Genomic DNA, 25,000 nt, shown 5'->3' with positions numbered 1-25,000 from the left:
CTAATATTTTTTATCAGAAGGTTATTTTTGGTGTTTCTGTCCCTCTTTCATCACTTCAGTCTGCATGTTTTCTCTCCTTTATTCTTTGTCATCTTTCTATGTTGTCAGATAAAATCCAGTTTAAATAGAATAGAATATATATTGATCGTGTGCATTGTTTTTATTGTTCTCTGTAAAACATTTCTTTTGGATCTTAGTTGTGTTTTTAAATGTTAAATATAACAAACAGAGATTCATTTGGCTGATATTATTGCTGTTGCTCGACATATCATGAGTCTCTTTTGGCCACAATAATCATGAAATGATTGAAATTAACGACTATTTTCATTATTGATGAATCTGTAGCTTTGTGTCATGAAAAAGGTTTTAATACTTTTCTGCCATAGTTTCTTCGTTTAAGAGGTTTTTCTCACAACGGAAAGGCAAATAAAATCACTGCAGAGGTGCTTCACTCAAAAAAAAGATGCGACTATTTATCAATTATTCCATTTGTGTGTCCGTCGGCTGATAGTTCGATCTGTGTTGGTCGTGTTTGAAGATGAAACTCTGTGTGCTTCGTTGTCTGCAGATGTTCGTGGAGGTTTGGCTCCATCACTACTCCTTAGAGATGTACCAGAAGCTGCAGTCTCCTCAGGTAAAGGTAAGATAGATACACCCCCCTCCCCCCTCCCCCTCTTCACACACACACCTCTCTCCTGCACTGCAGCGTCGCACGGCTGGCTGCTGACTGGCTGACCACCCCCCCCACCTCCCCCCCGCCCCCCCTCCCCGTCAGCACCTGACCAGCTGCCGATTGGATTGTTTCCAGACAACATACCACACAACTTCCACATATTATCTCAGTTTCCTTTGATTTAAAATCTAAATGGTCCTGTTTATCAGTGAAGGACGACTTCACCCTGCAAGCAGCTTTAATATTATTTAATATGTCATGAGATCTCCTGTTAAAGACGCCATCGAGTGCTTTTACATGAATCTGGTTGTTTTTCCGAGCTACTCGCAGTGTGAATCTCTCAGACAGTGAGAGCGTCCGTCGGTCTGGTTTATACCGGGAGCGTTTCTCCGGAGCGTTCAGGGATGTCGGCATGTTCCTGGTAGTGGTGCTTTCGCTTCTTTTGTGCACACTGCATGTTCACCAGTGTTTGTGTTGCCGGTTTTATTCTTTATGTGGTCGCACACCAACATGAAGTCAACAACAACAACGGGGGAAGCTGGAGGAAACTCTGGAAGGTGTGAAGCTAAATATGTTCATGTCTAAAGATAAACGACACTGTTGCTGCACAATAACAGGAACTAACATTTTATTGTCGAACAGTCTCAACAATTCAGGAAATACTCTTTCAAAATAGTTGTTTTTAGATATAAAAAAAAAAGAAAAGAAGATGATTAAAAAATCAACACAGTATTGTGATGTTTTGTGATATTATTTAATAAATAGATAAATAAATGTTGGGGCGACATTTCAGACAGGTTTCTATCACGTGTTGTTCAGTCTTTATCACATAAAACTGATGTTGACAAAGTTTTTTCTTATGGCCCTTGAAAAAAATGATATAAAATATATCTTAATATTTCTTATCACAATAGTCGGCGTGTCGTATTTTGTTTAAAATCACAATATATCATAACCACCTCTGTTATAATGATATAAAATGGACAGAAAAACACATTCAAATTTGTAATAATAGTCATTTTTATGATTTGATTAATTAATCATCAACTAAACTTTCATGATTCACTTCCCCATTCATAGATCAGTTGGTTCATCCACCAACAGTAATCATAACGGGACTTTATTTTGGTGTTCTTTTCACCTGCAGCGTGTTTACCATCATATATATCATATATATATATATATATATATATGATATATATGATCAGAGACTGGCGTGACTTTGATTCTCTGCTGTAAACTGCCTGTTAGTTTGTGTGATGCTGAGATGTTTTATCCACTAACATCACCGTGTCCAGTGTTTATGAAGCAGTAACGCAGTCTGCAGGGACTTTAAAATCTACATTCTTTATTTATTTACTGATTCTGGCTGCACATGAGCTATTATTTTGATTAATCTGACAAGAAAAACAACAAATCTTCACATTTGAGAAGCTTTAATGATAAAATGTTTTGCATTTCTGCTTCAAAAAAGACTTTTAAAAGTGAAGAATCAATCTTGAAATATGAATAATTAGTTAAACTTGTTGCAGCTTCAGATTTATGTTGTTTAGGAAACACTGGAGCTGCATTACTGCTGCATACGTCTGCACAGGAAGCAGCTCTTTAACTCCTCGTGCCCCCTGCTGACTGATGACCTGCATCATTAACGTGCTCCTGATGTGATGTCGTCCGTGTGTCGGGTGTTGTGATGTCATTGGGGTGTTGTGATGTCGTCCGTGTGTCGGGGTGTTGTGATGTCGTCCGTGTCCGTCCTATTCAGAGTGAACTCAAACTGCAGCTCTCAGGAAACGACACATCTGGATGCTGTTTTTGTTCTTTAAGTTTAAACTGCTGGATTGTGTTGATTATGTTGAAAGTTTTATCGGCACAAAACTAAATCTTCCAGTCCTGAGTTCACTCTGTTAATGAAGGGAAGCAGTCGAGATGGGAATCATTTCAGCTGCTCTGTAAAATCAGATTTAAATGGTGGAATCTTATAAAACACATTTATCTTGTTTTATTTTGGATGTTTTTGTCCGTTCACTCCTGCACATGTTCATATTTCTAATATTTAGCACCGTGACATGAATTGTTATTCATAAATGAATGGATAAAACATCCTTCCTTTGTTTTTAAGTCTCTAAACCCAACAGTTTTTAGCAGCTGTTGTGTTTTCTTATAAAATAATCCAGTTTGATTATTGGTGAAATGATTCCTGTCCCTGCTGCTCTCTGGTGGAGAGGAGGCCTTTTCGTCGGGGGGGGGGGCCCTGCAGGTGACCTGGAGTTAGCAGGTGAGGCGTTAGAGGCCTCTTCATCGCCCCCTACAGGTGAATCGTTAGAGGCCTCTTCGTCGCCCCCTACAGGTGAAGCGTTAGAGGCCTCTTCGTCGCCCCCTACAGGTGAATCGTTAGAGGCCTCTTCGTCGCCCCCTACAGGTGAAGCGTTGTGTTCCCACAGTCAACATTTTCTTTGTGTTTGTCTCCTCTCCTGCTCTCTGCTCCTTCCTTCCCTCCTCGATGTTTTGGACAAATGTTCCTGTCCGGTTGCTCTCCTGTTTTTCGGTGCCTCCTTTTCTCCTGTTCTCATGGAAACCTTCCTCCTGCCTCCCTGTCCTCCCCTTCCTCCTCTTCCTCACTCCCCCTTATCATCACCTCTCACCTTCCTCTCTCTCTTGGCTGTCACTCCTCCTCTTCCTCCTTCTCCTTCTCCTCTTCCTCCTCCTCCTCCTCTTCCTCCTTCTCCTCTTCCTCCTCCTCTTTCTCCTTCTCCTCTTCCTCCTCTTCCTCCTTCTCCTCTTCCTCCTCCTCCTCCTCTCCCTCCTGGTGGTTACGGGTGAACAGCTGGCGCTGCTGCAGTACCGCCTCAGTATGTCCAGCATGCCGTGCCAACCCCACGCCCCACCAGGCTCTGGGACCCTCCACACCTACCAAGTACTTTTACCTTTTCATTCACCCCCGCCCCTCTGGGGCCTCCTGGAGGTAAACCTCAGTCAGCTCCGGTCTCAGTCAAGGCTCCTTCTCTGGTACTCCCCCCCCCTCCCCCGCGGTGAGACGTCGTCCCTCCGGTCACCAACCTGAAGACGGCAGATATGTAGTCTGCATGCTTTGATCTGCTTTGGCACCGAATCATGTGAAGAGTTTCAGCTTTTGTAAGCAGCAGGTTGGCTGGTGAACTGATGGATGACGGTTATCACCGACCGACTGAATGATACAAGGACAGCCTTATTAAATGCTGGGTTCCCATTGGTCAGGGGATTTCAGGGAATTTTAAAACCTCTTTTCCAAACAGGGAATTTCAGGGAATTTACTTTACATGTTTAAATAAAAAGTAAAAATATATATATATATTTGTATGTGTATATATATATATATATATATAATATTTATATATAATATTTACATGTATGTACATACATGTATGTAGCTGGTTACTTTCAGTGTGTGTGTTTGGTATCATTAGTGGTCACTGACAGAATTTAAAAAAAAAAGTAGCTTATTAGGTTACGAGCTAATGACCGTTAATGTTGGATAATGTTTTGCCTGTAGTCTGTTAAAGTCTGTTTTTGAACCCTGATTTGGTGGGAACCCTGTTTAGTGGCTGTTCTTCATCCTTCAGGGACGTGAGCTCCATTAAATGAGCTTTAAAATTGAGTTTTCAGCTGATTGTTAAAAGATGATTCCACTTTTCCATAAATTTGGCCTCTTAATTCAGAAACTGATTTATTATCCTCCAGTCTGACTGAGAAGGATCCTTGACAGGAAAATTAATCCTGGAATGAAGCTTTGAAACTAAATCTTTAAACAGATTATTATTATTATTTTTTTTTTTTGAGTGTTTCCCTTTTGCTGTTTGTTGTTGTTGTTGTTGTTTTTAATGCATGCTTGTTTACACTGCGTCCGGTGTGCTTTGTTGTTCATGTGGTTCAGTGTTTCTTTCTATTGACACATCGATCTCGTGTAAAGCAAAAGAAACAACTACAGTCTCAACACAGTTTTTATTACATCTGCCAGTCAAAAACATTCATGACTCCAGACGTGTCCCAGAGGTAATGTTTGTTTGTTTGTTTGTTTGTTCAGAGGAGGAAACATGACATCACGTCGACAAAGCAGCTTTGCTGTGGGTTAAACAGCTGATGGAGTACAGAGGTCCCACCGTTCATTCTGCTTCTCATTAGAGATTCAATTCAAATCACAGATGTGTGGAAGAAATATGTCCTTCATCTCAAATCCTCTGACTGAAACCTGAATTATTAATATTGTTTTTATAGTTTATTTAGGTTCTATTCTTCTGAAGAAGTCTTTTATTCACCGTTAACTACCAGGTGTGTTTTTTTTTTGGATGATACCAATTTCTGGTAACAGAAGAGACCGATTTCTAATATTTGGACCTGATATACATTTGCAGTAAAAATTAAATGTCCAATGTTTTTAAAGTCATTAATTTTCTCTGCGATTTAATAAATGCTAAATTTTACGACACGTAGATTTTCAGTATGATAACAACAATCAGGAATATTTGTCAACTCATTTGAAACATTTCATGTTTTATTTCCCCGACCGGATGACGCCATCATTGATCAATTAACGCACGAAGTATATTAGAATAAAACCGTAATAATGATGAAACAGTTCCATCTAAAATCAGTCTATTAGAGATGAATTTAAATTCCCCAGTGACATGAACATGATAAATCAGGCAGCTGTACTGATTGATGGATGTGAGACCTCTGTACTCCGAAGCAGGAAGCGCTCTGAGCCTGCGATGATTTGTTTGGCTGCTTCCGGACTGGGATGCGCTGTGATTGGCTGCTGATGGCGATGATTCGGGGGTGTGGTGGGCGGTGTGTGTGTGTGTGTGTGCGGTGTGTGTGTGTGTGTGCGGTGTGTGTGTGTGTGTGTGTGTGTGTCTGTCTGCTCAGCAGTGTGTGACCGCTGTTCTTTCCAGGAGCCCTTCAGCCCGACGGAGGAACACGTGCTGGTGGTTCGTCTGCTGGTCAAACACCTGCACGCCTTCTCCAACAGCCTGAAGCCGGAGCAGCTGTCGGCGTCGCCCTCCGCCCACTCGCACCCCCACACCAGCCCGCTGGAGGAGTTCAAGAGGTCAGAGCGACTCTCGGCCCGCCGGCAGACTCGTGGAGCTCGTGCTACTTTCAGTCTTTGTTTCGATGCCCCTGCGGTGACTCGTGTTGTTAACCCTCTCCGGCCTGCAGGGTGGTGGTGCAGCGCTTCGTGCAGCAGAAGCTCTACCTGTTCCTGCAGCACTGCTTCGGCCACTGGCCTCTGGACGCCTCCTTCAGAGCGGTACGCCTCCCTCTACAGCGTCTCACGTCGATGATGTCATCATGAAGCGACACGCCGGTCGGGCTCGTGGTTTGTTGTGAAGAGAGAGTGTCGTCTGTGTGTTCAGGTGTTGGAGACGTGGCTGAGCTACATCCAGCCGTGGAGGTACACCGGAGACAAGACCAACCCGCAGCCTGACCAGAACAGAACCGTACCGGACAAATGGTGAGTCGGACGGGATTTAAACGAACCTCCGGCCGCTGATTCTGTGTCTGACGTTGAACCCGTTTCCTCTGCAGGGAGTCGTTCGTTCAGGAGAACCTGCTCATGTACACCAAGCTCTTCCAGGTGTTCCTGAACCGAGCGGTGAGGACGGACCTGGTCAACGCCAAGAACGCTCTGATGGTCTTCAGGGTGGCCAAAGTGTTCGCTCAGCCCAACCTGGCCGAGATGATCCAGAAAGGTGAGGACGCAGATCGCTGCTCGTCCAACAACCGTTTGTTCACGTTAATAAATCAGTTCAAAGGGCCGAAGTTGAACTGAAAGTCAGAATTAGAAAGATGAACTGAACTTCAGGACGTGAGGTCAGACTGTATTTTAATTTTTTAAGTTGAATTTGTATGAAAACAAGATGTAGAATTAGAATTATTCCAAACACGGAAACAACAAAATCAAAATGTAAAACGATCGTTTAAAACAGAAAATCGAGTGAGTGAGCCGACGTCGATAAATGAACGACGATCTTTAGTCACGATAAACGAGGCCTCGATCAAACAGACTCCGCCCCCCGTGTCTGCAGGCGAGCAGCTGTTCCTGGAGCCCGAGCACGTCCTGCACCACCGGCAGCCCCGCGGCTACCTGACGCCCAACCAGGGCGGCAGCTTCCTGTCGTCACGGCAACGGGCGGTGACGGACATGGTGTTCCGGGTGAAGAGCCACGTCTACGCTCTGGAGGGACAGGACTGCCAGTACAAGCAGATGTTCGGCTCCGAGCTCCGAGGAGCGGTAAGTCCGCCCCCGTCGACCGGCAGGTGTGATGACATCATACAGGAAGCGCAGCGGTCTCAGGTGTGTCTCCGCCCCGCAGGTTATGAAGCTGATCCAGATCATCGCGCAGGCCCGACAGACGGCCAAGAGGATATCGGATCACTCCAGCGAGGTGGCGGCCAACAACTCCTTCCTGTCCTGGTTCGGACTCGGCTCCTCGGACCTCAACAACACGTTCGCCGGCGCCGAGCCGGAGGAGAGCGGCGAGTGTCTGAAGAAGACCCACGAGTTCCTGGACCGGGCTCTGGAGAACCTCTGTCAGATCTTCAAGGTCAGACCGTTGTTCAGGGCCGTTGTTGTTTTTGTTTACTCCCGATCTGTTCAGAAGATGTGACGCACCTGTTCTCCTCTGAGAGCTCCTGATGTTTGGTAACATTTGTTCACATAGCTGAGCTCCTCCTGAAAGAAACACGTCTCAGGATAAACCGACGATATATCCGAACCCTGTGTGAAACTGGAGGGCTTTTAATTTGAAAATTCAGCCGACTAGCCGTGTAACTTTGATCTCTCACTCTTCACAGCTCCGCCTTCTCTGCTCTGTTTCTGTCCTCTGACCTCTGTGTGTCACTCAGGGCGTGATGCATTTAAACGATGAGATTGTGGAGAATACCATTTTGTTTTTAAATGAACCTTCTGTTTGAAAACTCCTTGTAAAAGATAAATCTGTGTTTTCCAGCTGAACCAGGGGCAGTTGAGTCAGCTCATTTCAAACCTCGGCTCCTCCCAGGACGACGGGAACTGCAAGCAGCTGCCCGACTGCATCCAGGGAGAGAACGGGCTCGTCCTGACTGAGCTGGGCCGCCGGCAGGTGGGTGTCGTACTGGGACTGAGCTGAAGGTCCGGCAGCACCGACTCAAACCCTCATACTGTGTGTGTGTGTGTGTGTAGATCATAAACGGACTGCGCAGGTTCGACATTCAGTACCAAGGAGACCCCGAGCTGCAGCCAATCAGGAGCTACGAGAGCGCCCTGCTGGTCCGAGTCCTCTACCGGATCTCCTCATTGGTCAACAACAGGGTGAGTTAGTCTGCACGTAGATCTGTGGTGCATAGATACAATAGATACAAGCTTAATGTAAAGCTTTTATTTTGATAGCACAGACAGGAAATCTAGGAAAAGAGAGAGTGGGAATGAAGTGAGGCCTTAACCGCTCAGCTGATCCGTATCCATAGTAACCAAGACAGGTTAATATAACATAACTGTGATGCAGAACATAAAACCAGGACATTGTGCAGAGTGCACTCAAACAAACTGTTGAATACAACTTATGATTTCAATGAAGGTGGCGCCACCTGGTGGTTGAAAAAAAAAAATAACAACAACCTTTTTTCAACAATTACCAAATAACAATGAAATAAATGTTGATCCTGAGTACAGTAGAGAACAAAAAAGTGTATTTTTACCCCCCTACAGTTCGGAGGTCACATGACCGCTCTCTGCTCCCGTCCGGACTTCCTGGGTCGCTTCAGTCGTTACTACCTGACCGACCCGGACTCGTCCAGGGCCAAACTGAAGCACAGCCCGACCTCCCGGCAGACGCTGGAGACGAACCGGCAGCCTCGGCTGAGCCTGCGGCCGCTGGCCAGCTACCGGACCATCCTGCTGCTGATGCTCTTCTACGTGTTCGCCGCCCTGCTGTCGGTCGGCCCGGCGACCAGCACGCTGCTCATCCTGGCCGGGGGTCTCCTGTATGGACTCTTCATGACGCTGCTCGGAGACAAACTGAAGACGCACTGACGGAGACGTTCTCACGCGGGTCGAACACACAGCTTTCAACCTCCCGGGAGGATTAGATGTAAACTGACAACGCAGCCTTTCCTTTGAGGAATAAAGTTTTGTTTAATTTTTTAAAACTAATTAATCTTTTATTTCTCCGTTCATCTTCAGAACACCAGAAAACAGTTCAGAAATAAAACCATATGTTGCTTTTTTTTATCCAACAAACCCAAGTTTTCCTTCTGTTAGAATATAAAAACAAGAAAGTGCAGCAACATTTCACATTTTCAAACATTAAACAAGAAGTTTTTTTTTGTTTCACTTCAAAAACATTTAGTTCGTCAACCAGAAATCCGTCGACGGTCACTGAGCGGGAGTTCGTCAGGACCGACCCGTCTCTGAGCTGAAGAGGCCCGTCGTCGTTTCAGAGGATCATTTCCGAACCTTGAACAGAACTTCGTGTGTTTGACTCGAGTGAAAAACGGACCGTCGGCTTTTCTCTTCTTGCTTTTTGATACGACTGATGGTGGTTCACGTAGCTTGTAAATAATTACAGGTTTTGATTTTGTTTTTTCTTGTTGTTCCTACAAAAAGCAGCTGATAACAGGTGCAGGCCAAAATATTTGAAGTGCGCTGATGGAATAAAGTATTTTTCTCAGTGAGATGCTTTTCAGATTTTTGTCCAAAAGATTCAATAAACGCAATAAAAAAAAAATTAAAAAAGATTTGTATTTATTACAGATGTTATTTGATATTTAATGAGCATTTTAACTTTTTTATGTCAAACAAACCTTCCAGAAATGGGAAACCCAACAGCAATTTACTAAAGTGTTTGGTTTTGTTACGGTCTTATTTTAATTACCCTTTTGTTAAACAATACTTAATTTCAGTGTAAAAATGTTGGTGTTGGTCTTGTAAAAAGTAGTTTGATGAAAAGTAAAAACTATTTATTTTGATCCCAAGGAATTATGCTTAATTTTGTGCAGGACATTTTGTACAAATTCCAAAAATTCCAAGTGCTTTGCAGTTAACTAATAAACTGATAAGAATACAAATGGAAAAGAAAAAAAGATCGACACTAATGCTCATAATAAAATGCAAAATAAATGTTTATATTGATACCAGTAAAATTAGAATATAATAAACTATATAAACGTGACAAACGTTGAGAGAGTGGAATGTTTTAAAACATGAATGCAATCAAATAAATGACAAAAATGAATCAAGGTCATAAATCATTTCCTTTTGTTTGCCATAAAGTTGAAATATATCTCAAACTGCTGATGAAGGCAGAGATGTGGTTAAAGTTAGAAAGTGGAGTTAGAGGTTTGATTATTTTAATGAAATTCAAGTTTTCTTTAATCTATTCAATAAAAATGTGTGAGATATTATTTATTTCATGGTTGTAGTGTAATTATTCGCTTGTGTTTCATCTGTCGCACTAAACTGCTCTGAACTCGACTAATCTGAAGACAATCTGGTTTGTAGAAGTTTTGAACTACAAGTCCCGTGAGCCGCGTCACAGTCGCGCGTCATCTAACAGCGACCGCCCTTCGATGACGCAGCTCTCGGCCGCCGGCAGAAGTTTGAAAAATAAACGTGAAACTTTTTCTTTGGTGAAACGTTTTGATCGTCGTCGCTGTTTCTTCTGTTTTCACGCGGAAAGTTGGTGAGAATTTTCTACGAAGGACGAGTTGAGCGCGAGGAGCGCGAGGCCGAGCGCGCGCACTAAACTCAGGTGAGGAACATCGGAGCGCGAGCTGCTAGCTGAAGCTGCTGGTGTCCGGGAGACATGAGGCGGACCGGGTGTCCGCGCGCTGCCGCCTCGCCCGGTCCCGACCCGGCTCCGGGGGGACTCTCCGGGACCCGGACTCAGCCGGAGCCTCCGCCGGAGGGAGGGGCGGGCAGTTAGCCGAGGGGAGCTAACTGTCAGCCCGTTAGCTGAGCTCCGGGAGCAGCGGAGGTCCCGAACCGGAGACCACCTGTTGCTCACCGGCTCACCGGCTCACCGGGTCACCGGGTCCGGGACGGAGGCCTCGGAGTCCGGCTGCTCTCTGACAGCTGACGGCCAGTGTTGGGCGGCAAAAAACCTGCACGAGGAAGAGATAACTTTAACTAAATACTCCTCCTCCTCCTTCTTCTCCTTCTTCTCCTCCTTCTTCTTCTCCTCCTCCTCCTCCTCCTTCTCCTCCTCCTCCTCCTCCTCCTCCTTCTTCTCCTCCTTCTCCTCCTCCTCCTTCTCTCAGTTTGATGTTGGTGTTTTACTTTGTTTACCCACCTGGGTGGGAGGTAAACAACAACATTTCGTGTGTCTGCGGCTCTTTAAAGATCTGAAGCTTCACTCAGAAAGAACCAAACCTTCACTTTAGATTTTAGACCTGAAGTCTACAGGAGAGAGTTCACAGGAGGGAGGAGAAAGAGGAGGGAGGAGAGAGGAGAGAGGAGGGAGGAGGGAGGAGAGAGGAGAAACGGCCTTTTAACAGAAACCCTCCCAGACCCAGCGGTGGATGAACATCTGCCTGGAGGATGGAGGAGAGAGGAGGGAGGAGGGAGGAGAGAGGAGAGAGGAGGGAGGAGAGAGGATGGAGGATGGAGGAGGGAGGAGAGAGGAGGGAGGAGAGAGGAGGGAGGAGGGAGGAGAGAGGAGGGAGGAGGGAGGAGAGAGGAGAGAGGAGAGAGGAGGGAGGAGAGAGGAGGGAGGAGAGAGGAGGGAGGAGGGAGGAGAGAGGAGAGAGGAGGGAGGAGAGAGGAGGGAGGAGGGAGGAGAGAGGAGGGAGGAGAGAGGAGAGAGGAGAGAGGAGGGAGGAGAGAGGAGGGAGGAGGGAGGAGGGAGGAGAGAGGAGAGAGGAGAGAGGAGGGAGGAGAGAGGAGGGAGGAGAGAGGAGAGAGGAGAGAGGAGAGAGGAGAGAGGAGAGAGGAGGGAGGAGAGAGGAGGGAGGAGAGAGGAGGGAGGAGGGAGGAGAGAGGAGAGAGGAGGGAGGAGAGAGGAGGGAGGAGGGAGGAGAGAGGAGGGAGGAGAGAGGAGAGAGGAGAGAGGAGGGAGGAGAGAGGAGGGAGGATGGAGGAGGGAGGAGGGAGGAGAGAAGAGGGAGGAGGGAGGAGAGAGGAGAAACGGCCTTTTAACAGAAACCCTCCCAGACCCAGCGGTGGATGAACATCTGCCTGGAGGATGGAGGAGAGAGGAGGGAGGAGGGAGGAGGGAGGAGAGAAGAGGGAGGAGAGAGGAGGGAGGAGGGAGGAGAGAGGAGGGAGGAGAGAGGAGGGAGGAGAGAGGAGAGAGGAGGGAGGATGGAGGAGGGAGGAGAGAGGAGGGAGGAGGGAGGAGGGAGGAGGGAGGAGAGAGGAGGGAGGAGGGAGGAGAGAGGAGGGAGGAGAGAGGAGAGAGGAGAGAGGAGGGAGGAGAGAGGAGAGAGGAGGGAGGAGAGAGGAGGGAGGAGGGAGGAGAGAGGAGAGAGGAGAGAGGAGGGAGGAGAGAGGAGGGAGGAGAGAGGAGGGAGGAGGGAGGAGAGAGGAGGGAGGAGAGAGGAGAGAGGAGAGAGGAGGGAGGAGAGAGGAGGGAGGATGGAGGAGGGAGGAGGGAGGAGAGAAGAGGGAGGAGAGAGGAGGGAGGATGGAGGAGAGAGGAGAGGAGGAGAGAGGAGAGAGGAGAGAGGAGGGAGGAGAGAGGATGGAGGATGGAGGAGGGAGAGAGAGGAGGGAGGAGAGAGGAGGGAGGAGGGAGGAGGAGGAGAGAGGAGAGAGGAGGGAGGAGAGAGGAGGGAGGAGAGAGGAGGGAGGAGGGAGGAGAGAGGAGGGAGGAGAGAGGAGAGAGGAGAGAGGAGGGAGGATGAGGAGGGAGGAGGGAGGAGAGAAGAGGGAGGAGAGAGGAGGGAGGAGGGAGGAGAGAGGAGGGAGGAGAGAGGAGGGAGGAGAGGAGAGAGGAGAGAGGAGGGAGGAGGGAGGAGAGAGGAGAGAGGATGGAGGAGGGAGGAGGGAGGAGGGAGGAGAGAGGAGGGAGGAGAGAGGAGGGAGGAGAGAGGAGGGAGGAGGGAGGAGAGAGGAGAGAGGAGGGAGGAGAGAGGATGGAGGGAGGGAGGGAGAGAGGAGGGAGGATAGAGGATGGAGGAGGGAGGAGAGAGGAGGGAGGAGAGAGGAGAGAGGAGAGAGGAGAGAGGAGAGAGGAGGGAGGAGAGAGGAGGGAGGATGGAGGAGAGAGGAGGGAGGATGGAGGAGAGAGGAGGGAGGAGAGAGGAGGGAGGAGGGAGGAGAGAGGAGGGAGGAGGAGGAGAGAGGAGAGAGGAGGGAGGAGAGAGGATGGAGGAGGGAGGAGGGAGGAGAGAAGAGGGAGGAGGGAGGATGGGAGGAGGGAGGAGAGAGGAGGGAGGAGAGAGGAGGGAGGAGAGAGGAGAGAGGAGGGAGGAGAGAGGAGGGAGGAGAGAGGAGGGAGGAGGGAGGAGAGAGGAGAGAGGAGGGAGGAGAGGGGAGGGGGGAGGGAGGAGAGAGGAGGAGAGGAGGGAGGAGAGAGGAGGGGGGATGGAGGAGGAGAGGAGGGGGGAGGGAGGATGGAGGAGAGAGGAGGGAGGATGGAGGAGAGAGGAGGGGGGGAGGGAGGATGGAGGAGAGAGGAGGGAGGATGGAGGAGGGAGGAGAGAGGAGGGAGGAGGGCAGGAGAGAGGAGGGAGGAGAGAGGGAGAGAGGAGGGAGGAGGGAGGAGAGAGGAGGGAGGGAGAGAGGAGAGAGGAGGGAGGATGGAGGAGAGAGGAGGGAGGAGAGAGGAGGGAGGATGAGAGGAGGGGAGAGAGAGGAGGGAGGATGGAGGAGAGAGGAGAGAGGAGGGAGGAGAGAGAGAGAGGAGGAGAGGAGGAGAGAGGAGAGAGGAGGGAGGAGAGAGGAGGGAGGAGGGAGGAGAGAGGAGGGGAGGATGGAGGAGAGAGGAGGGAGGAGAGAGGAGGGGAGGAGAGAGGAGAGCAGAGAAGGAAAAGAACAGCAGAGAGACGTGGAGATAATGACATGCAAAAGTGGCGTTTGGAGGCTTTTCCTCCAAGAAACTCTGGAAATGTGAACTGAATTCTCCAAATAACACATTTTCTGAAAGATGAAAGCTTTAGCTGCACATGTTATTGAAAAGCTTTTAAAAATGTGTCCTCCAGGCAGCGATGTCTTCCTCTAACGACCAGCCGCCGCCGTCTTCGGCCTCGGCTGCTGCTGCTAATGCAGCCGTCGCCACGGCGGGCGCCGGCTGTGTAGCGGCGACCGGGACCGCCCAAGGAGGAGGTGGTGGCGCTGCTGGACGAATGGGAAGGAACCCAGCGAGGAACCACAGAGCAGCTGGATGTCTGTTCTGACAAGGTGAGCTGTGATCTGATGTAAAGAAAATAATCAATTAATCAATAAAAAGGTTTCTTCAGAGTTTAATCTCTTTTCTGTGGTTTTTTTTTCCTGCAGAATATCGAAGCTGATCGAGCGCGAGACTGAAGAATATCACAAAGCCGACCCCGATCCGTTCGACGACCGTCATCCAGGTTGATCTTGGTTGTGTTTTTGTTTAAACCTTTAAAAGCTTCTGTTTATTAAAACCTGTCGTTGAGGTTCTGTCTGTCTCTCCAGGACGGGCCGACCCAGACTGCACTCTGGGACAACTCCTCAAGAAGCTCCTCATGAACGACGACTTCACGAATGCAGTACGTTTATTTCAGCCCTGCAGAATCTGATCAGAAGGAGTCGGAGTGAATAAATCTGGTCTCTGATTTGTGTTCGCAGCTGTTGGACACGTACATATTGACCAGCAGAGAGCTGAACCTCAACACGGCGGCCTGTCGCCTGCTGCTGGACGTCATGCCGGGCCTGGAGACCACCGTCGTCTTCAAGGAGAGGGTAACAACATTTAAAAATGATATAACTCACAGACTCCAAAGGTCGTACATTGTTTAGGTGACCTGACAACAATCATGTCGGATTCTGTGGATTTTAAGGAAACTGAAAGCAGGTTTTTTTTACGTTTTATTTTGCTGATATGTTTTATAATCTTGGAGTGCATTTCTTTTCCAGAGGAAATGATGTTTCATTTAACTTTCTGAAGTCTTCGAAAACTCTTAAAAAGCACTAAGTTTGTTTGCTCGAAGTCTCCAGAGTGTGTTTTGAAGAATAACTCATTCAAACCAGATTGAATATTGATCATCAAAACCAGAAGTGTGTTTCGTCCTCCGTGTCTCGTGCTCGACAGGAAGGTGTCGTTGAAAAGCTGTTCGGCTGGGCGCGAGAAGCCGAGCGGCCGCTGTGTGTCTACGCCACCGGCCTGCTGGCCAGAGCGCTCTGCGACCAGGAAGTGGTGGCGAGCTACCGAGAGGACAACGCTCAGCTGGTGAGGAATCGATAAGTTCAGAGAGAGTTCCTGAACGCAGCACGGTGATGCACACGGAGCAGCAGGAAGCAACGACCTCCATCAGGAAGTATTCAGAGTTCAACATCATCACCGAGTTCCTCACGTTAACGTGACCGCTGGCACGTCAACATTAGTGATGTTACCACGGAAACCTGAAACTGGAGCAGAGAAACGGCAGATTTTGGGGAGCGGAAAATCTTCAACTTGCCGACTTACAGCCGAGTGTTCCTGAGCCCATGCACTGATTTCCACGACAGAATCTGTGCTGATGTTGATCAGAAGTCGAAACTGAATCCTTCCTCTTGAAGATTCTTTCTTCCTGCTGCTCCGTGTGCATCATCATGTCCTGACTGATTTTATTTAATGTCGGTGTGACTGAAATATTAAACCGGCCTCAGAGAATCTTCTGAAAACATGACTTGCAGGTACCGATTATGATCCGGCGCCTGCGTGAGCTGCAGATTAAAGAGGCCGCGACCCAGAATCGACCTCAGGACCTTCAGGTCGAAGCCGCCCAGACCTCCAGCGCCACAGCAGACAAGACGATGGGAGGAGAGGAGGAGGTGTGCAGCAGCTCTCCGCTGGTCAACCGCGGCTGCGACGCCCGGCGACTTCCTCTTTACCAAACGAGTCTGGACGCCGTCTCCAGGACGACGGAGAACGGAGGGGAGGGAGGAGGAGGAGGGGGAGGGAGGACACGGGCAGTAAAGGAGAACGGGAGGAAGGTGACGCAGAAGCTCAACTTTACCACCTCCTCCAGCAGGATGGAGGAGGAGGAGGAGGAGAAGAAGGAGGAGAAGAAGGAGGGGGAGGAGAAGGAGGAGAAGAAGAAGGAGGAGGAGGAGGAGAAGGAGGAGGAGGAGGAGAAGGAGGAGAAGGAGGAGGAGGAGGAGGAGAGGGCCAAAGGCAGCCAACAGGCGTCCAGAAGCACCTCCTGGTCTGAGATGAGCTCCATGGTGATCGGCACCGACTACTCCCTCTCTCCGCTGAGCTCGGCCATGGAGCAGAGGCTCATCCTGCAGTACCTGACGCCGCTGGGAGACTGCCAGGAGGTCAGAGTTCAGATACCAACGCGTGTCTTCTCATCTGGAAAATCAATCGGACACATTTTCTTACGACACACCGAATTAAAAAGTCCTGATGATGCAACGTTTCTGTTTCCTCTGCAGCTGCTGGCGGTTTTCATGCAGCTGGACACGCGCTCGCTGCTGATGAACTACATCGACGTCCGGACGACCAGGAACGTCCAGCTCACCTTCGACGCCCTGCTGGTGACACGGCAGCTTTTACTGTCTTCAAAAACATCGCAGAGATAATAGCCATCGTATTTATAGAGTAACGAGCACAGCCATGTTGTTAACAGATTTCAAGTCCAGTTAGTTCATTATTCAGGTTATTGACTATAAACTTTTTTATATTCTATAACAAAAATAAACCACCTTATAAAATACTGTTGAGTAAATCTGCTCCAGAGCCGATATAAGAGCGATATAAAATGATTGTTAAAAGTTCATTTACATCCGTTACCAGGTGTGAAACAAGCTTTATTTTTTCATTTACAAATCTAATTATTGTATTTATTGATTATAATGCTGCTCATATTTTTGGGTCGTTGGCTAAAAAAATTTGCCAAAACATTTTACTGAGCTGAAGGTGACGTCTTTATTTGTTCAATTAAAACTCTTAAAATCCCTAAAGATGTAAATCATTTATCCTTATAAAGATAAATGATTAAAACAAAGCAGAACATCCTCAGTTTTTTTTGTTTTTATATTTGGTATTTATTTCACTTATTATTTTTCGCAACTAATCGTTTATAAAAAATAGTTGCAGATTATTTTTGACTGGTGGATTAATGGACTAATTGTTTAATCTTTAATAGTATTTTATCCGATTAAATGTTTAGTTGAGCCTTTCAGCAGTCTGGTTGCTGTTCAGTCCAGGTTTCCATGGAGACGCTCGGCTCCTCCCTGCAGACCAGGTTGTCTGCGTGAGAGAGATAATCCGAACCTTTGAGGGTGGAGGTCTGCTGATACAAACTTCACTCCTCAAAACGCTGCAACTGTGTTCACAGTTTTTAATGTGGCACGCAAATATTTTAAACAAAAAATGTTCAGTTTCCTCAGAAAGAAGAGGAGGTTAGAAAACCTTTACAAACGTAAAGGTCTTGATTGACAGGCCTGTGCTGCAGTCAGGTTTCTGGTATAGGTGGGCGGGGCTTAGTCAGTCAGCTCCGCCCCAGCTCGTCCAAATATGGTCACTTAAGGCCTCTTTCAATTTATTTAATGTTTGAACACTGAACTCAAGTTTAAAATCTGATTTCTCATTTTCTGTCACAAGCTGCTTCTTATAGATTTTGAAGCTGCTGGTTTACAGAAATCTGCAACAAAAAACCAAAACGTACTCGTTAAATCTGCGTGGATTTGTTTTCTGTTTTCTGACGTAGTCTTAATAAAACCCTCTCCCGTGTCTCTGCAGTATCTGGCCTCGCTGCTGCTCTACAAGAAGTTCGCCTCGGAGTTCATCGCTCACGGAGGCGTGCAGAAGCTCTTGGAGGTCCCACGGCGCTCCATGGCGGCGATCGGCGTCTCCCTCTGCCTCTACTACGTGGCGTACAACCACGACGCCATGGAGCGGGTACGGAGACGCACACACAAACTCACAACACGGTCGGTCCGGGTGTTGGCGGGTTGGCGGGCGGACTCTCAGCTGTGTGTTTCTGCAGGTGTGTTCGCTGCCGGCCGGCGTCCTCCCCGACATGGTGTCCTACGCTCTGTTCCTGCTGGAGTCGTCTCACGCTTCAGGCGTCTGCCACGCCACCATGTTCTTCTCCATCTCCTTCTCCTGCCGGGCGGTGCTGCAGCTCTTCGACCGGCAGGACGGCCTGCGCCGGCTCGTCAACCTGGTCAGTCAGGAAGTGGACGGTGTGGAAAGGAGAAGCTGCACAGCAAAGATCAGCTCTGCAGAACAAATCTGTGGAGGAACTACTGGTCCTGGAGCTCCTGGAATATCATGCAATTATAAAAAGTCTCTTTCAGACGTTAAAGTCGGGGGGTGGGATCAGTTTCTGGGCAGAGTCCTCAAATATCATGAAGTTTAGTTCAAATTTAACCTGAACTCCAGTTTAAAATGAGTCCAAAACAATTCATCATTCATCATCGGTCTTACTTTACATCCTCTAAAGTTAAATTACTCTGAGAACCTGTTCAATGAGGCTTTGTGAGGTTAAATTTCCCTAAAATGTCCTTTCAGTTTGTCAAAGTGTTTCAGAAAACATCCTCGCGCCTCTCCGGACTTCTTAAAACGAGTCACTGATCAGATGTTTACGAGGTTTTGGAGCGACTGATCCACCGTGTCCGACGTAAACGTTGACGACGACTCCCCCCCCACCCCTCCTCCTCCCTCTCTCTCTCTCCTCCCCTCCTCCCTCCTGCAGGTAAGCACTCTGGAAATCCTGAACACAGAGAACGAGGCGTCGGTGATGAGCGACGACCAGGTGTTCTCCAGCCGGCAGACGGCCAAACACACCTGTCTGGCTCTACGCAGGTAACACACACACACACACACACACACACACACACACACACACACACACACACCGAGAGAAACCACACACACTTCACCTGCATCATCACATGAGAGGAAGCAGCTCCTGACTTTTGTTAATTTTGTTTTTAATAAGTTAAATGCTCATTGAATTTGAATTTCCTTTTAAAAGTTAAACAGTTTTCAGTTTTTCATCACGTCTGAAAGTCTTAAATCGTCCTCAATAAAACCTGCAGACACTCGTCAGTTTCCTCCTCACACATCTTCCCACCTGCTCGTTGTGTCCGCTGCTGTGTTGCCTTTAAAACTGTAATTACTGCTGATGAGCTGATGACTGCAGGTACTTTGAGGCTCACCTGGTGGTGAAGACGGAGCAGGTGAAACAGTCTCTGCACACTTCAGACGTGGTTCCTCAGCAGCCGTTCTACAAGGTCAGCTTCCTGTTTCATTTACGTTGTCGTCACACGTTTCTCTTCTCTTCTTTGGGATTTCTGTGATAAAAAAAAACAGTTTGATTTTGCAGCAACTTTTCTAAACAACCGGGACACAATATGTGAAGATTTAAGTGTTGTTGTTTTTTTCTTTCGAAGTACAATTGCAAGTGGAGATAAAAAACAACAACAACAAAAAAAAACATTTTCTTGAACTGTTACTTAAAAATTAGTGGAATTGGGGTCCTCAAACAAACTACATGGTGTGTTTTAAATCTGTGTGTGTGTGTGTGTGTGTGTGTGTGTGTGTGTGTGTGTGTGTGTGTGTGTGTGTGTGTGTTTCCAGGCCTGCATGTACTCCAGAGAGCAGGTCATCGAGATGATGGAGTTCCTCATCGAGTCCGGACCTCCTCAGCTCTACTGGGAGCCCGTGGAGGTTTTCTACAAGCTGTCCTGCGTCCCTCTGATGCTGCAGCTCATTTCTACCGCCTGCGACTGGAGGACGTACAACGGCCGGTAAAAGACGAGCGCCGTTTCTGTTTTCTCCTGCTCGTCTTTGTGAGTTTGTACCGATGTCTTTGTGTGTGTGTTTGTGAGTCCAGGAGTGACACCGTGCGCTACGCCCTGGACATCCTGGCCATCCTCACCGTGGTTCCTAAAGTCCAGTTGGTGCTGGCCGACACCGTGAACGTTGTGGATGAAAACAGGTCGACCGTTTCCACCGTGGGTCAGTAAAACGTTATATTCTGCTTCATTTGACTTATAACAGTGTAATACCACCGAGGGCCACCAGGGGCAGGCGCTAATAGACTCCCATTGAAAAAGCATCAACTTCTTGACATTGGGACTCAAACACAGATATGTCGTCTGGTTTCATTGACATGCTTGAAGTGCGGTCAGGTTTCTGGTGTAAGTGGGCGGGGCATAAGTCAGTCAGACCCACCCCTCGCCTCCAGGCCCGGTACAGAGCGGTGGCGTCTGTCCGCCTGTGAGGTCAACTTCTGTTTAACTGAGCGGTTTTAAAGTCTCGTCTCCGCTGCAGGTATGAGCATCATTCTGGGCGTCGCGGAGGGCGAAGTGTTCATCAACGACGCCGAGATCCAGAAGTCGGCGCTGCAAGTAAGAGAGACGGGTTTTACTCGATGATGTTTGTGAGCTGCACCGGTAGCCGTGGCAACGTCAGGCGAGCCTGTCGGTGTGCCACGTCGTATCATTGTTGTAATTTTCAGTACGAAAAAAAGTGGAGATGTTTGGCAACATTCGGACATGTTGGTGTGATGACATCACTGCACTGTAACGGTGTGACCTCACTGTATATAAAAGTGGACGTAGTTTATTGTGAAATTTGTCATCCACGCTTCCTGTTTCTGACGTCTCTTAAAGGAACGTGACACTTTCATCAGCTCCTTCTCCGTCATAACTTCACGCCTGTCCGTCCTCAGGTGATCACAAACTGCGTGTGCGCTCCGGACCAGAGCTTGAACACCGCCGGTGCGTTCGCTGTCGCCCCGCTCCGGACCCCCCTCCACCTGCAGCAGGCCGCCGCCCCCCACGGCAGGGTGCTGGCCCACATGTGGCAGGTGGTGCAGAACAACAACGGGATAAAGGTGAGAACAGATGACGAGCAGCGTTTTTATTGGAACTCAACCAGCGAGAAATCATAAAGGATTTCTGTCTGTAAAGATGCAGAAGGTTTTTATTTTCAACTGGTTAGACGATTAAAAATTGCTCTGACTTCCTGTTTGTCAAAGGACAGATTTTAAAATCCTTAAACTCGTCTGTAAAGCGCTGAACTGTCTGAGGCCTGAAAGCTTCTCTGATTTATTAGTTATGAATCTTCCACATCCAGGAAATCACAATATTTAACGCAAAGTCAAGTTTGTCAAGTCAAGTATTTGCAGCAGCTTGCAATTTTGCTAAATTCCCTTGTCCCTCCGGTCCCTCTGGTCCCTCTCGTCCCTCCGGTCCCTCCGGTCCCTCTCATCCCTCTCGTCTCTCTCGTCTCTCTCGTCCCTCCCGTCCCTCTCGTCCCTCTCGTCCCTCCGGTCCCTCTCGTCTCTCTCGTCCCTCTCGTCCCTCTCGTCCCTCTCGTCCCTCCGGTCCCTCCGGTCCCTCGGTCCCCTTTAGGTGCTCCTGTCTCTGCTGTCGGTGAAGATGCCGATCACAGACGCGGACCTGATCCGTGCTCTGGCCTGCAAGTCTCTGGTCGGACTCTCTCGCAGCTCCGCGATCCGTCAGATCATCAGCAAGCTGCCGCTCTTCAGCAGCGGACACATCCAGCAGGTATTGAACAGACCTCTTAAATACTTTAATAAATATTATCCAATCAGGATCACAGAGATCAAACTAATACACGCACATCCAACCCCGCGTGTTGTTTTTGTTGTGTTTGTTTGTCAGCTGATGAAGGAGCCGCTGCTGCAGGACAAACGAAGCGAACACGTGCGTTTCTGCCGCTACGCCGTGGAGCTGACGGAGCGCGTCTCCGGGAAGCCGCTCCTCGTCGGCACCGACGTGTCGCTGGCCCGCCTGCAGAGGGCCAACGTGGTCGCCCAGTCACGCATCACCTTCTCCGAGAAGGAGCTCCTGGTGCTCATCAGGAACCACCTGGCGGCCAAAGGGCTCCACGACACGGCCAGCCTGCTGGTCAAAGAGGCCAACCTGCCCGTCGCGTCCGTGTGTCCCAGCTCCTCCTCCTCCTGCCTGACCCCGCCCTCCTCCTCCTCCTTCTCCTCGGCCTCCCGCAGCTGCAGGTTAGCCGGCGGGATCTCGGCTCGTGTCGTCGGCCACGTCGGAATCTCTCCGCTGTCCTCGGCCGTCGTAGCTTCTCCCTCTTCCTCCCGGGCCCTCCTCCCTCCTCATCCTCCGTGCTCCTCCGCCTCTACCTCGGCCTTCACGCCTCCTCATCCTCACCCTGCAGCTCTCGCACAGAGCTCGCACCCGGTCGGACGGATTCTCTTCTCGCGGGAACGACCGGCGACCAACTGCAACTCAGGGAAAAGACTTCGGGCGCTGAAGCAGAAGTCGGACCACGGAGCGTTCATCCAGGTCATTATTCACAAATATGATTTCACTCCTCGTCATCACAAATGATCAGAAGCAGGTTTTATATTCACTGAATCATTACAGTCCTCCAACAAACAAAAATCTTAAAACACAAATAACATAATAATAAAACATATTTTAAATATAAAAACAAGAAATAAGCAATGAATAAATATATAATGAAGGATAAAAGAGTTCACCGCTGGATGTACTGGATATTATTAAATCAAATGAATAACATGTAGTTTACCTCTTCATCTTCATCTTCGTCAGACTCCGGCCATGAAGAAGCAGCTGGACGGCCACCTCCCCTCCCCCCCCCACCCTGGACAGCATCATCACGGAGTACCTGCGGGAGCAGCACGCCCGCTGCCCCAACCCCGTCACCACCTGCCCCCCCTTCTCCCTGTTCACCCCCCACCGCTGCCCCGAGCCCAAACAGAGGCGCCAGGCTCCGTCCAACTTCACCGCCCGTCTGGGCAGCAGGGTGCTCTACCCCAAGTACGGAGGCGTGGACCGGGGGGGCCTGGACCGCCACCTGATCTTCAGCAGGTAACCGCCACGCCCACCTGTGGAGCAAAAAAACATCTTCTGAGGAAGTCCAAACCATCACTTCTCCCTCCACTTCCTGTTGTTGTCCCCCCCCCCGTCCAGGTTCCGCCCCATGTCCGTCCTCCACGAGGGCGACGAGGACGAGAGCAGCTTCACCTGCTGCGCCTTCTCGGCCTTCGAGCGCTTCCTGATGCTGGGAACCTGCTCCGGACACCTCAAGTTCTACAACGTGTTCTCCGGGGAGGAGGAGGCCAACTACACCTGCCACCAGTCCGCCATCACACACCTGCAGCCCTCCAGGGTACACACACACGCACTCACGCACTCACGCACTCACGCACTCACGCACTCACGCACTCACACTCACACTCACACACACACACACACACACACACACACACACACACACACACACACACACACACACACACACACACACACACACACACACACACAGGGGTTTTGTTTGTTACCATTTTGAAAAAGGAAAGAATAAAGTAAAATAACTTAAAACCAGAAAAATTCAAAGAAAAAATGTACGAGAAGAAAATTGGAAAATCAGTTTTCATCCATTTTGTCCTGAGAGTTTTTCTGACTATCAGAAGAATATTAAACATAAATGTGTTTTCAGGACCCTGGACAGCGTCTGGTCTCTTATCTGGATACGATGGCTCAAAACTGAAGGGAATTGTTGTTTTAAAAGCTTTTCCATTATAGTTTGGATTATTTCTCAGTATTACAGGAGTGATGAGCAGCTCCAGAACACGTGGAAGTGATTTACCTTTTCTTCTCCAACATGAAACCCTGTTATTTAAGAAACTCTGCTGGGTTTCTGTTTAAAAAAAACCTAAAAAACTGGACAGTTCTATTCAAGTTTTTTTTTGTTTTTTTTACCTTTTGTTTCATCTAAATGAAATAATTCTCATATGAAGACTTGTGTGTGTGTCAGGACGGGAAGCTGCTGCTGACCTCCGCCTCCTGGAGCGTCCCACTGTCGGCTCTCTGGAGAATGGACGGCGTCTTCAGTATGAAGTAAAACTCAGTCATGGTTTTTATTTCATTGACAGTTGATTAAGTGTGTTGTGGTTTTCTGATGCGTTTCCCGTCTCTCTCAGGAGCTCCTTCGTAGACGATCATTACGTAGAGTTCAGTAAACTCTCTCAGGACAGAGTCATCGGCACCGAGGACCAGGTGGCACACGTAGGTTACCCACAATCCTCTGCCACGACTCGCTGAACGTCCCCTCATGCGTCCAGTGATAAAATCGTCTCCCTGCAGATCTACGACATCCAGACGGGCCAGAAGACGCTGACCCTGAACGACCCCTCGCTGGCCAACATCTACAAGAGGAACTGCGCGACCTTCGACCCCACCGACAACCTGGTGCTGAATGACGGCGTGCTGTGGGACGTGCGGGCGTCTCGGGCGATCCACAAGTTCGACAAGTTCAACATGAACATCAGCGGCGTTTTCCATCCCAACGGGCTGGAGGTCATCATCAACACGGAGATCGTATCCTCGGAAGGGGCCGCTGGATTAGATGTTTACGGGGGTGTGCCCTCTAGTGGTCGTAGTGTTTATGACCGGAACGAAGGAGGAAGTCAGGTTATGTATTATAAAGAGTGACTGCCTTGTCCCTCGTTGTCCCTCGTTGTCCTGTTGTCTTGGTCCTTGACAGCTCCTCTCAGTGGGACCTGAGGACGTTCCACCTGCTGCACACCGTTCCCGCCCTCGACCAGTGCAGGCTGGTCTTCAACAGCAACGCCACCATCATGTATGGAGGTGTGTGTGTCTCCCTTATTAACACACTGAATCAATGCTGTGTGTGTGTGTGTGTGTGTGTGTGTGTGTGTGTGTGTGTGTGTGTGTGTGTGTGTGTGTGTGTGTGTGTGTGTGTGTGTGTGTGTGTGTGTGTCTCTGTGTGTCAGTGTGTGACACGTTATCCTCCGTCTCTCCTCCCGTTCTCGTGTCCAGCGATGCTGCAGGCCGTTGATGAGGACGATGTGATGGACCAGGCGATGAAGAGTCCATTCGGCTCCTCCTTCAGAACCTTTGATGCTACAGACTACAAGCCCATTGGTAGGCTCACTTCCTGTTTACTGCTGGCTCAAAGCCCATTGGTCAAAAAACGAGAGCAGATCAAAAAGTCCTGAAAGGTTCCTCCAAATGTTTGAATTCACCCTCGGACAGTTTTATAGCCCTCTTTAGTTTATATTTACAGCCATGAAGGATTTAAACTTCCTGTTTTTGTTTCCGTGTTGTTATTTTTGTTTATAAAACTCCTGGTTTCCCTTTGTTTTATTTTTTACGAGCCTCATTTGTTGGATTTCTGTAAATTTGATCGTCACTTTGACTTTATTATAAAA

At 48.7% G+C, this 25,000-nt stretch overlaps 2 protein-coding genes across 8 annotated transcripts in view; both read left to right on the top strand.

Annotated features, from left to right (window-relative positions):
- smpd4 (sphingomyelin phosphodiesterase 4) overlaps positions 1-10,094 on the top strand; it is a 17,547-nt gene extending 7,453 nt beyond the window's left edge. For 2 of the 7 annotated variants that reach the window (XM_069169510.1, XM_069169511.1), the window contains exons 10-20: positions 569-640; positions 3,498-3,635; positions 5,602-5,756; positions 5,867-5,957; positions 6,064-6,161; positions 6,236-6,399; positions 6,736-6,941; positions 7,024-7,254; positions 7,660-7,791; positions 7,872-8,000; positions 8,397-10,094. In XM_069169510.1, coding sequence (XP_069025611.1) covers positions 569-640; positions 3,498-3,635; positions 5,602-5,756; positions 5,867-5,957; positions 6,064-6,161; positions 6,236-6,399; positions 6,736-6,941; positions 7,024-7,254; positions 7,660-7,791; positions 7,872-8,000; positions 8,397-8,720 — 1,740 coding nt within the window. In that variant the 3' untranslated portion in view covers positions 8,721-10,094. The remainder of the gene's footprint in view (positions 1-568; positions 641-3,497; positions 3,636-5,601; positions 5,757-5,866; positions 5,958-6,063; positions 6,162-6,235; positions 6,400-6,735; positions 6,942-7,023; positions 7,255-7,659; positions 7,792-7,871; positions 8,001-8,396) is intronic. The other 5 variants (XM_069169516.1, XM_069169512.1, XM_069169515.1 and 2 more) reach the window with 5 other exon arrangements.
- A 3,834-nt stretch (positions 10,095-13,928) lies between these two features.
- LOC138210412 (DDB1- and CUL4-associated factor 1-like) overlaps positions 13,929-25,000 on the top strand; it is a gene marked incomplete at its 5' end in the record, with an annotated part of 15,460 nt that continues 4,388 nt past the window's right edge. The window contains 26 exon segments of the mRNA XM_069169543.1: positions 13,929-14,009; positions 14,011-14,027; positions 14,124-14,200; positions 14,286-14,359; positions 14,439-14,552; positions 14,902-15,039; positions 15,486-16,112; positions 16,230-16,331; positions 17,539-17,697; positions 17,786-17,965; positions 18,497-18,606; positions 18,947-19,037; positions 19,384-19,553; positions 19,640-19,764; positions 20,080-20,156; positions 20,480-20,644; positions 21,165-21,320; positions 21,438-22,085; positions 22,356-22,397; positions 22,399-22,634; positions 22,737-22,935; positions 23,584-23,666; positions 23,750-23,834; positions 23,913-24,146; positions 24,323-24,416; positions 24,609-24,713. Of these exon segments, the coding sequence (XP_069025644.1) occupies positions 13,929-14,009; positions 14,011-14,027; positions 14,124-14,200; positions 14,286-14,359; positions 14,439-14,552; positions 14,902-15,039; positions 15,486-16,112; positions 16,230-16,331; positions 17,539-17,697; positions 17,786-17,965; positions 18,497-18,606; positions 18,947-19,037; positions 19,384-19,553; positions 19,640-19,764; positions 20,080-20,156; positions 20,480-20,644; positions 21,165-21,320; positions 21,438-22,085; positions 22,356-22,397; positions 22,399-22,634; positions 22,737-22,935; positions 23,584-23,666; positions 23,750-23,834; positions 23,913-24,146; positions 24,323-24,416; positions 24,609-24,713 (4,189 nt within the window).

The sequence above is a fragment of the Embiotoca jacksoni genome, unplaced genomic scaffold, assembly GCF_022577435.1.
Source record: "Embiotoca jacksoni isolate LCO1_2020_lvr unplaced genomic scaffold, fEmbJac1.0.p SCAF_46, whole genome shotgun sequence".
In the NCBI taxonomy this organism is placed as follows: Eukaryota; Metazoa; Chordata; class Actinopteri; family Embiotocidae; genus Embiotoca; species Embiotoca jacksoni.
This window is presented reverse-complemented; position numbering and strand designations above follow the sequence as displayed.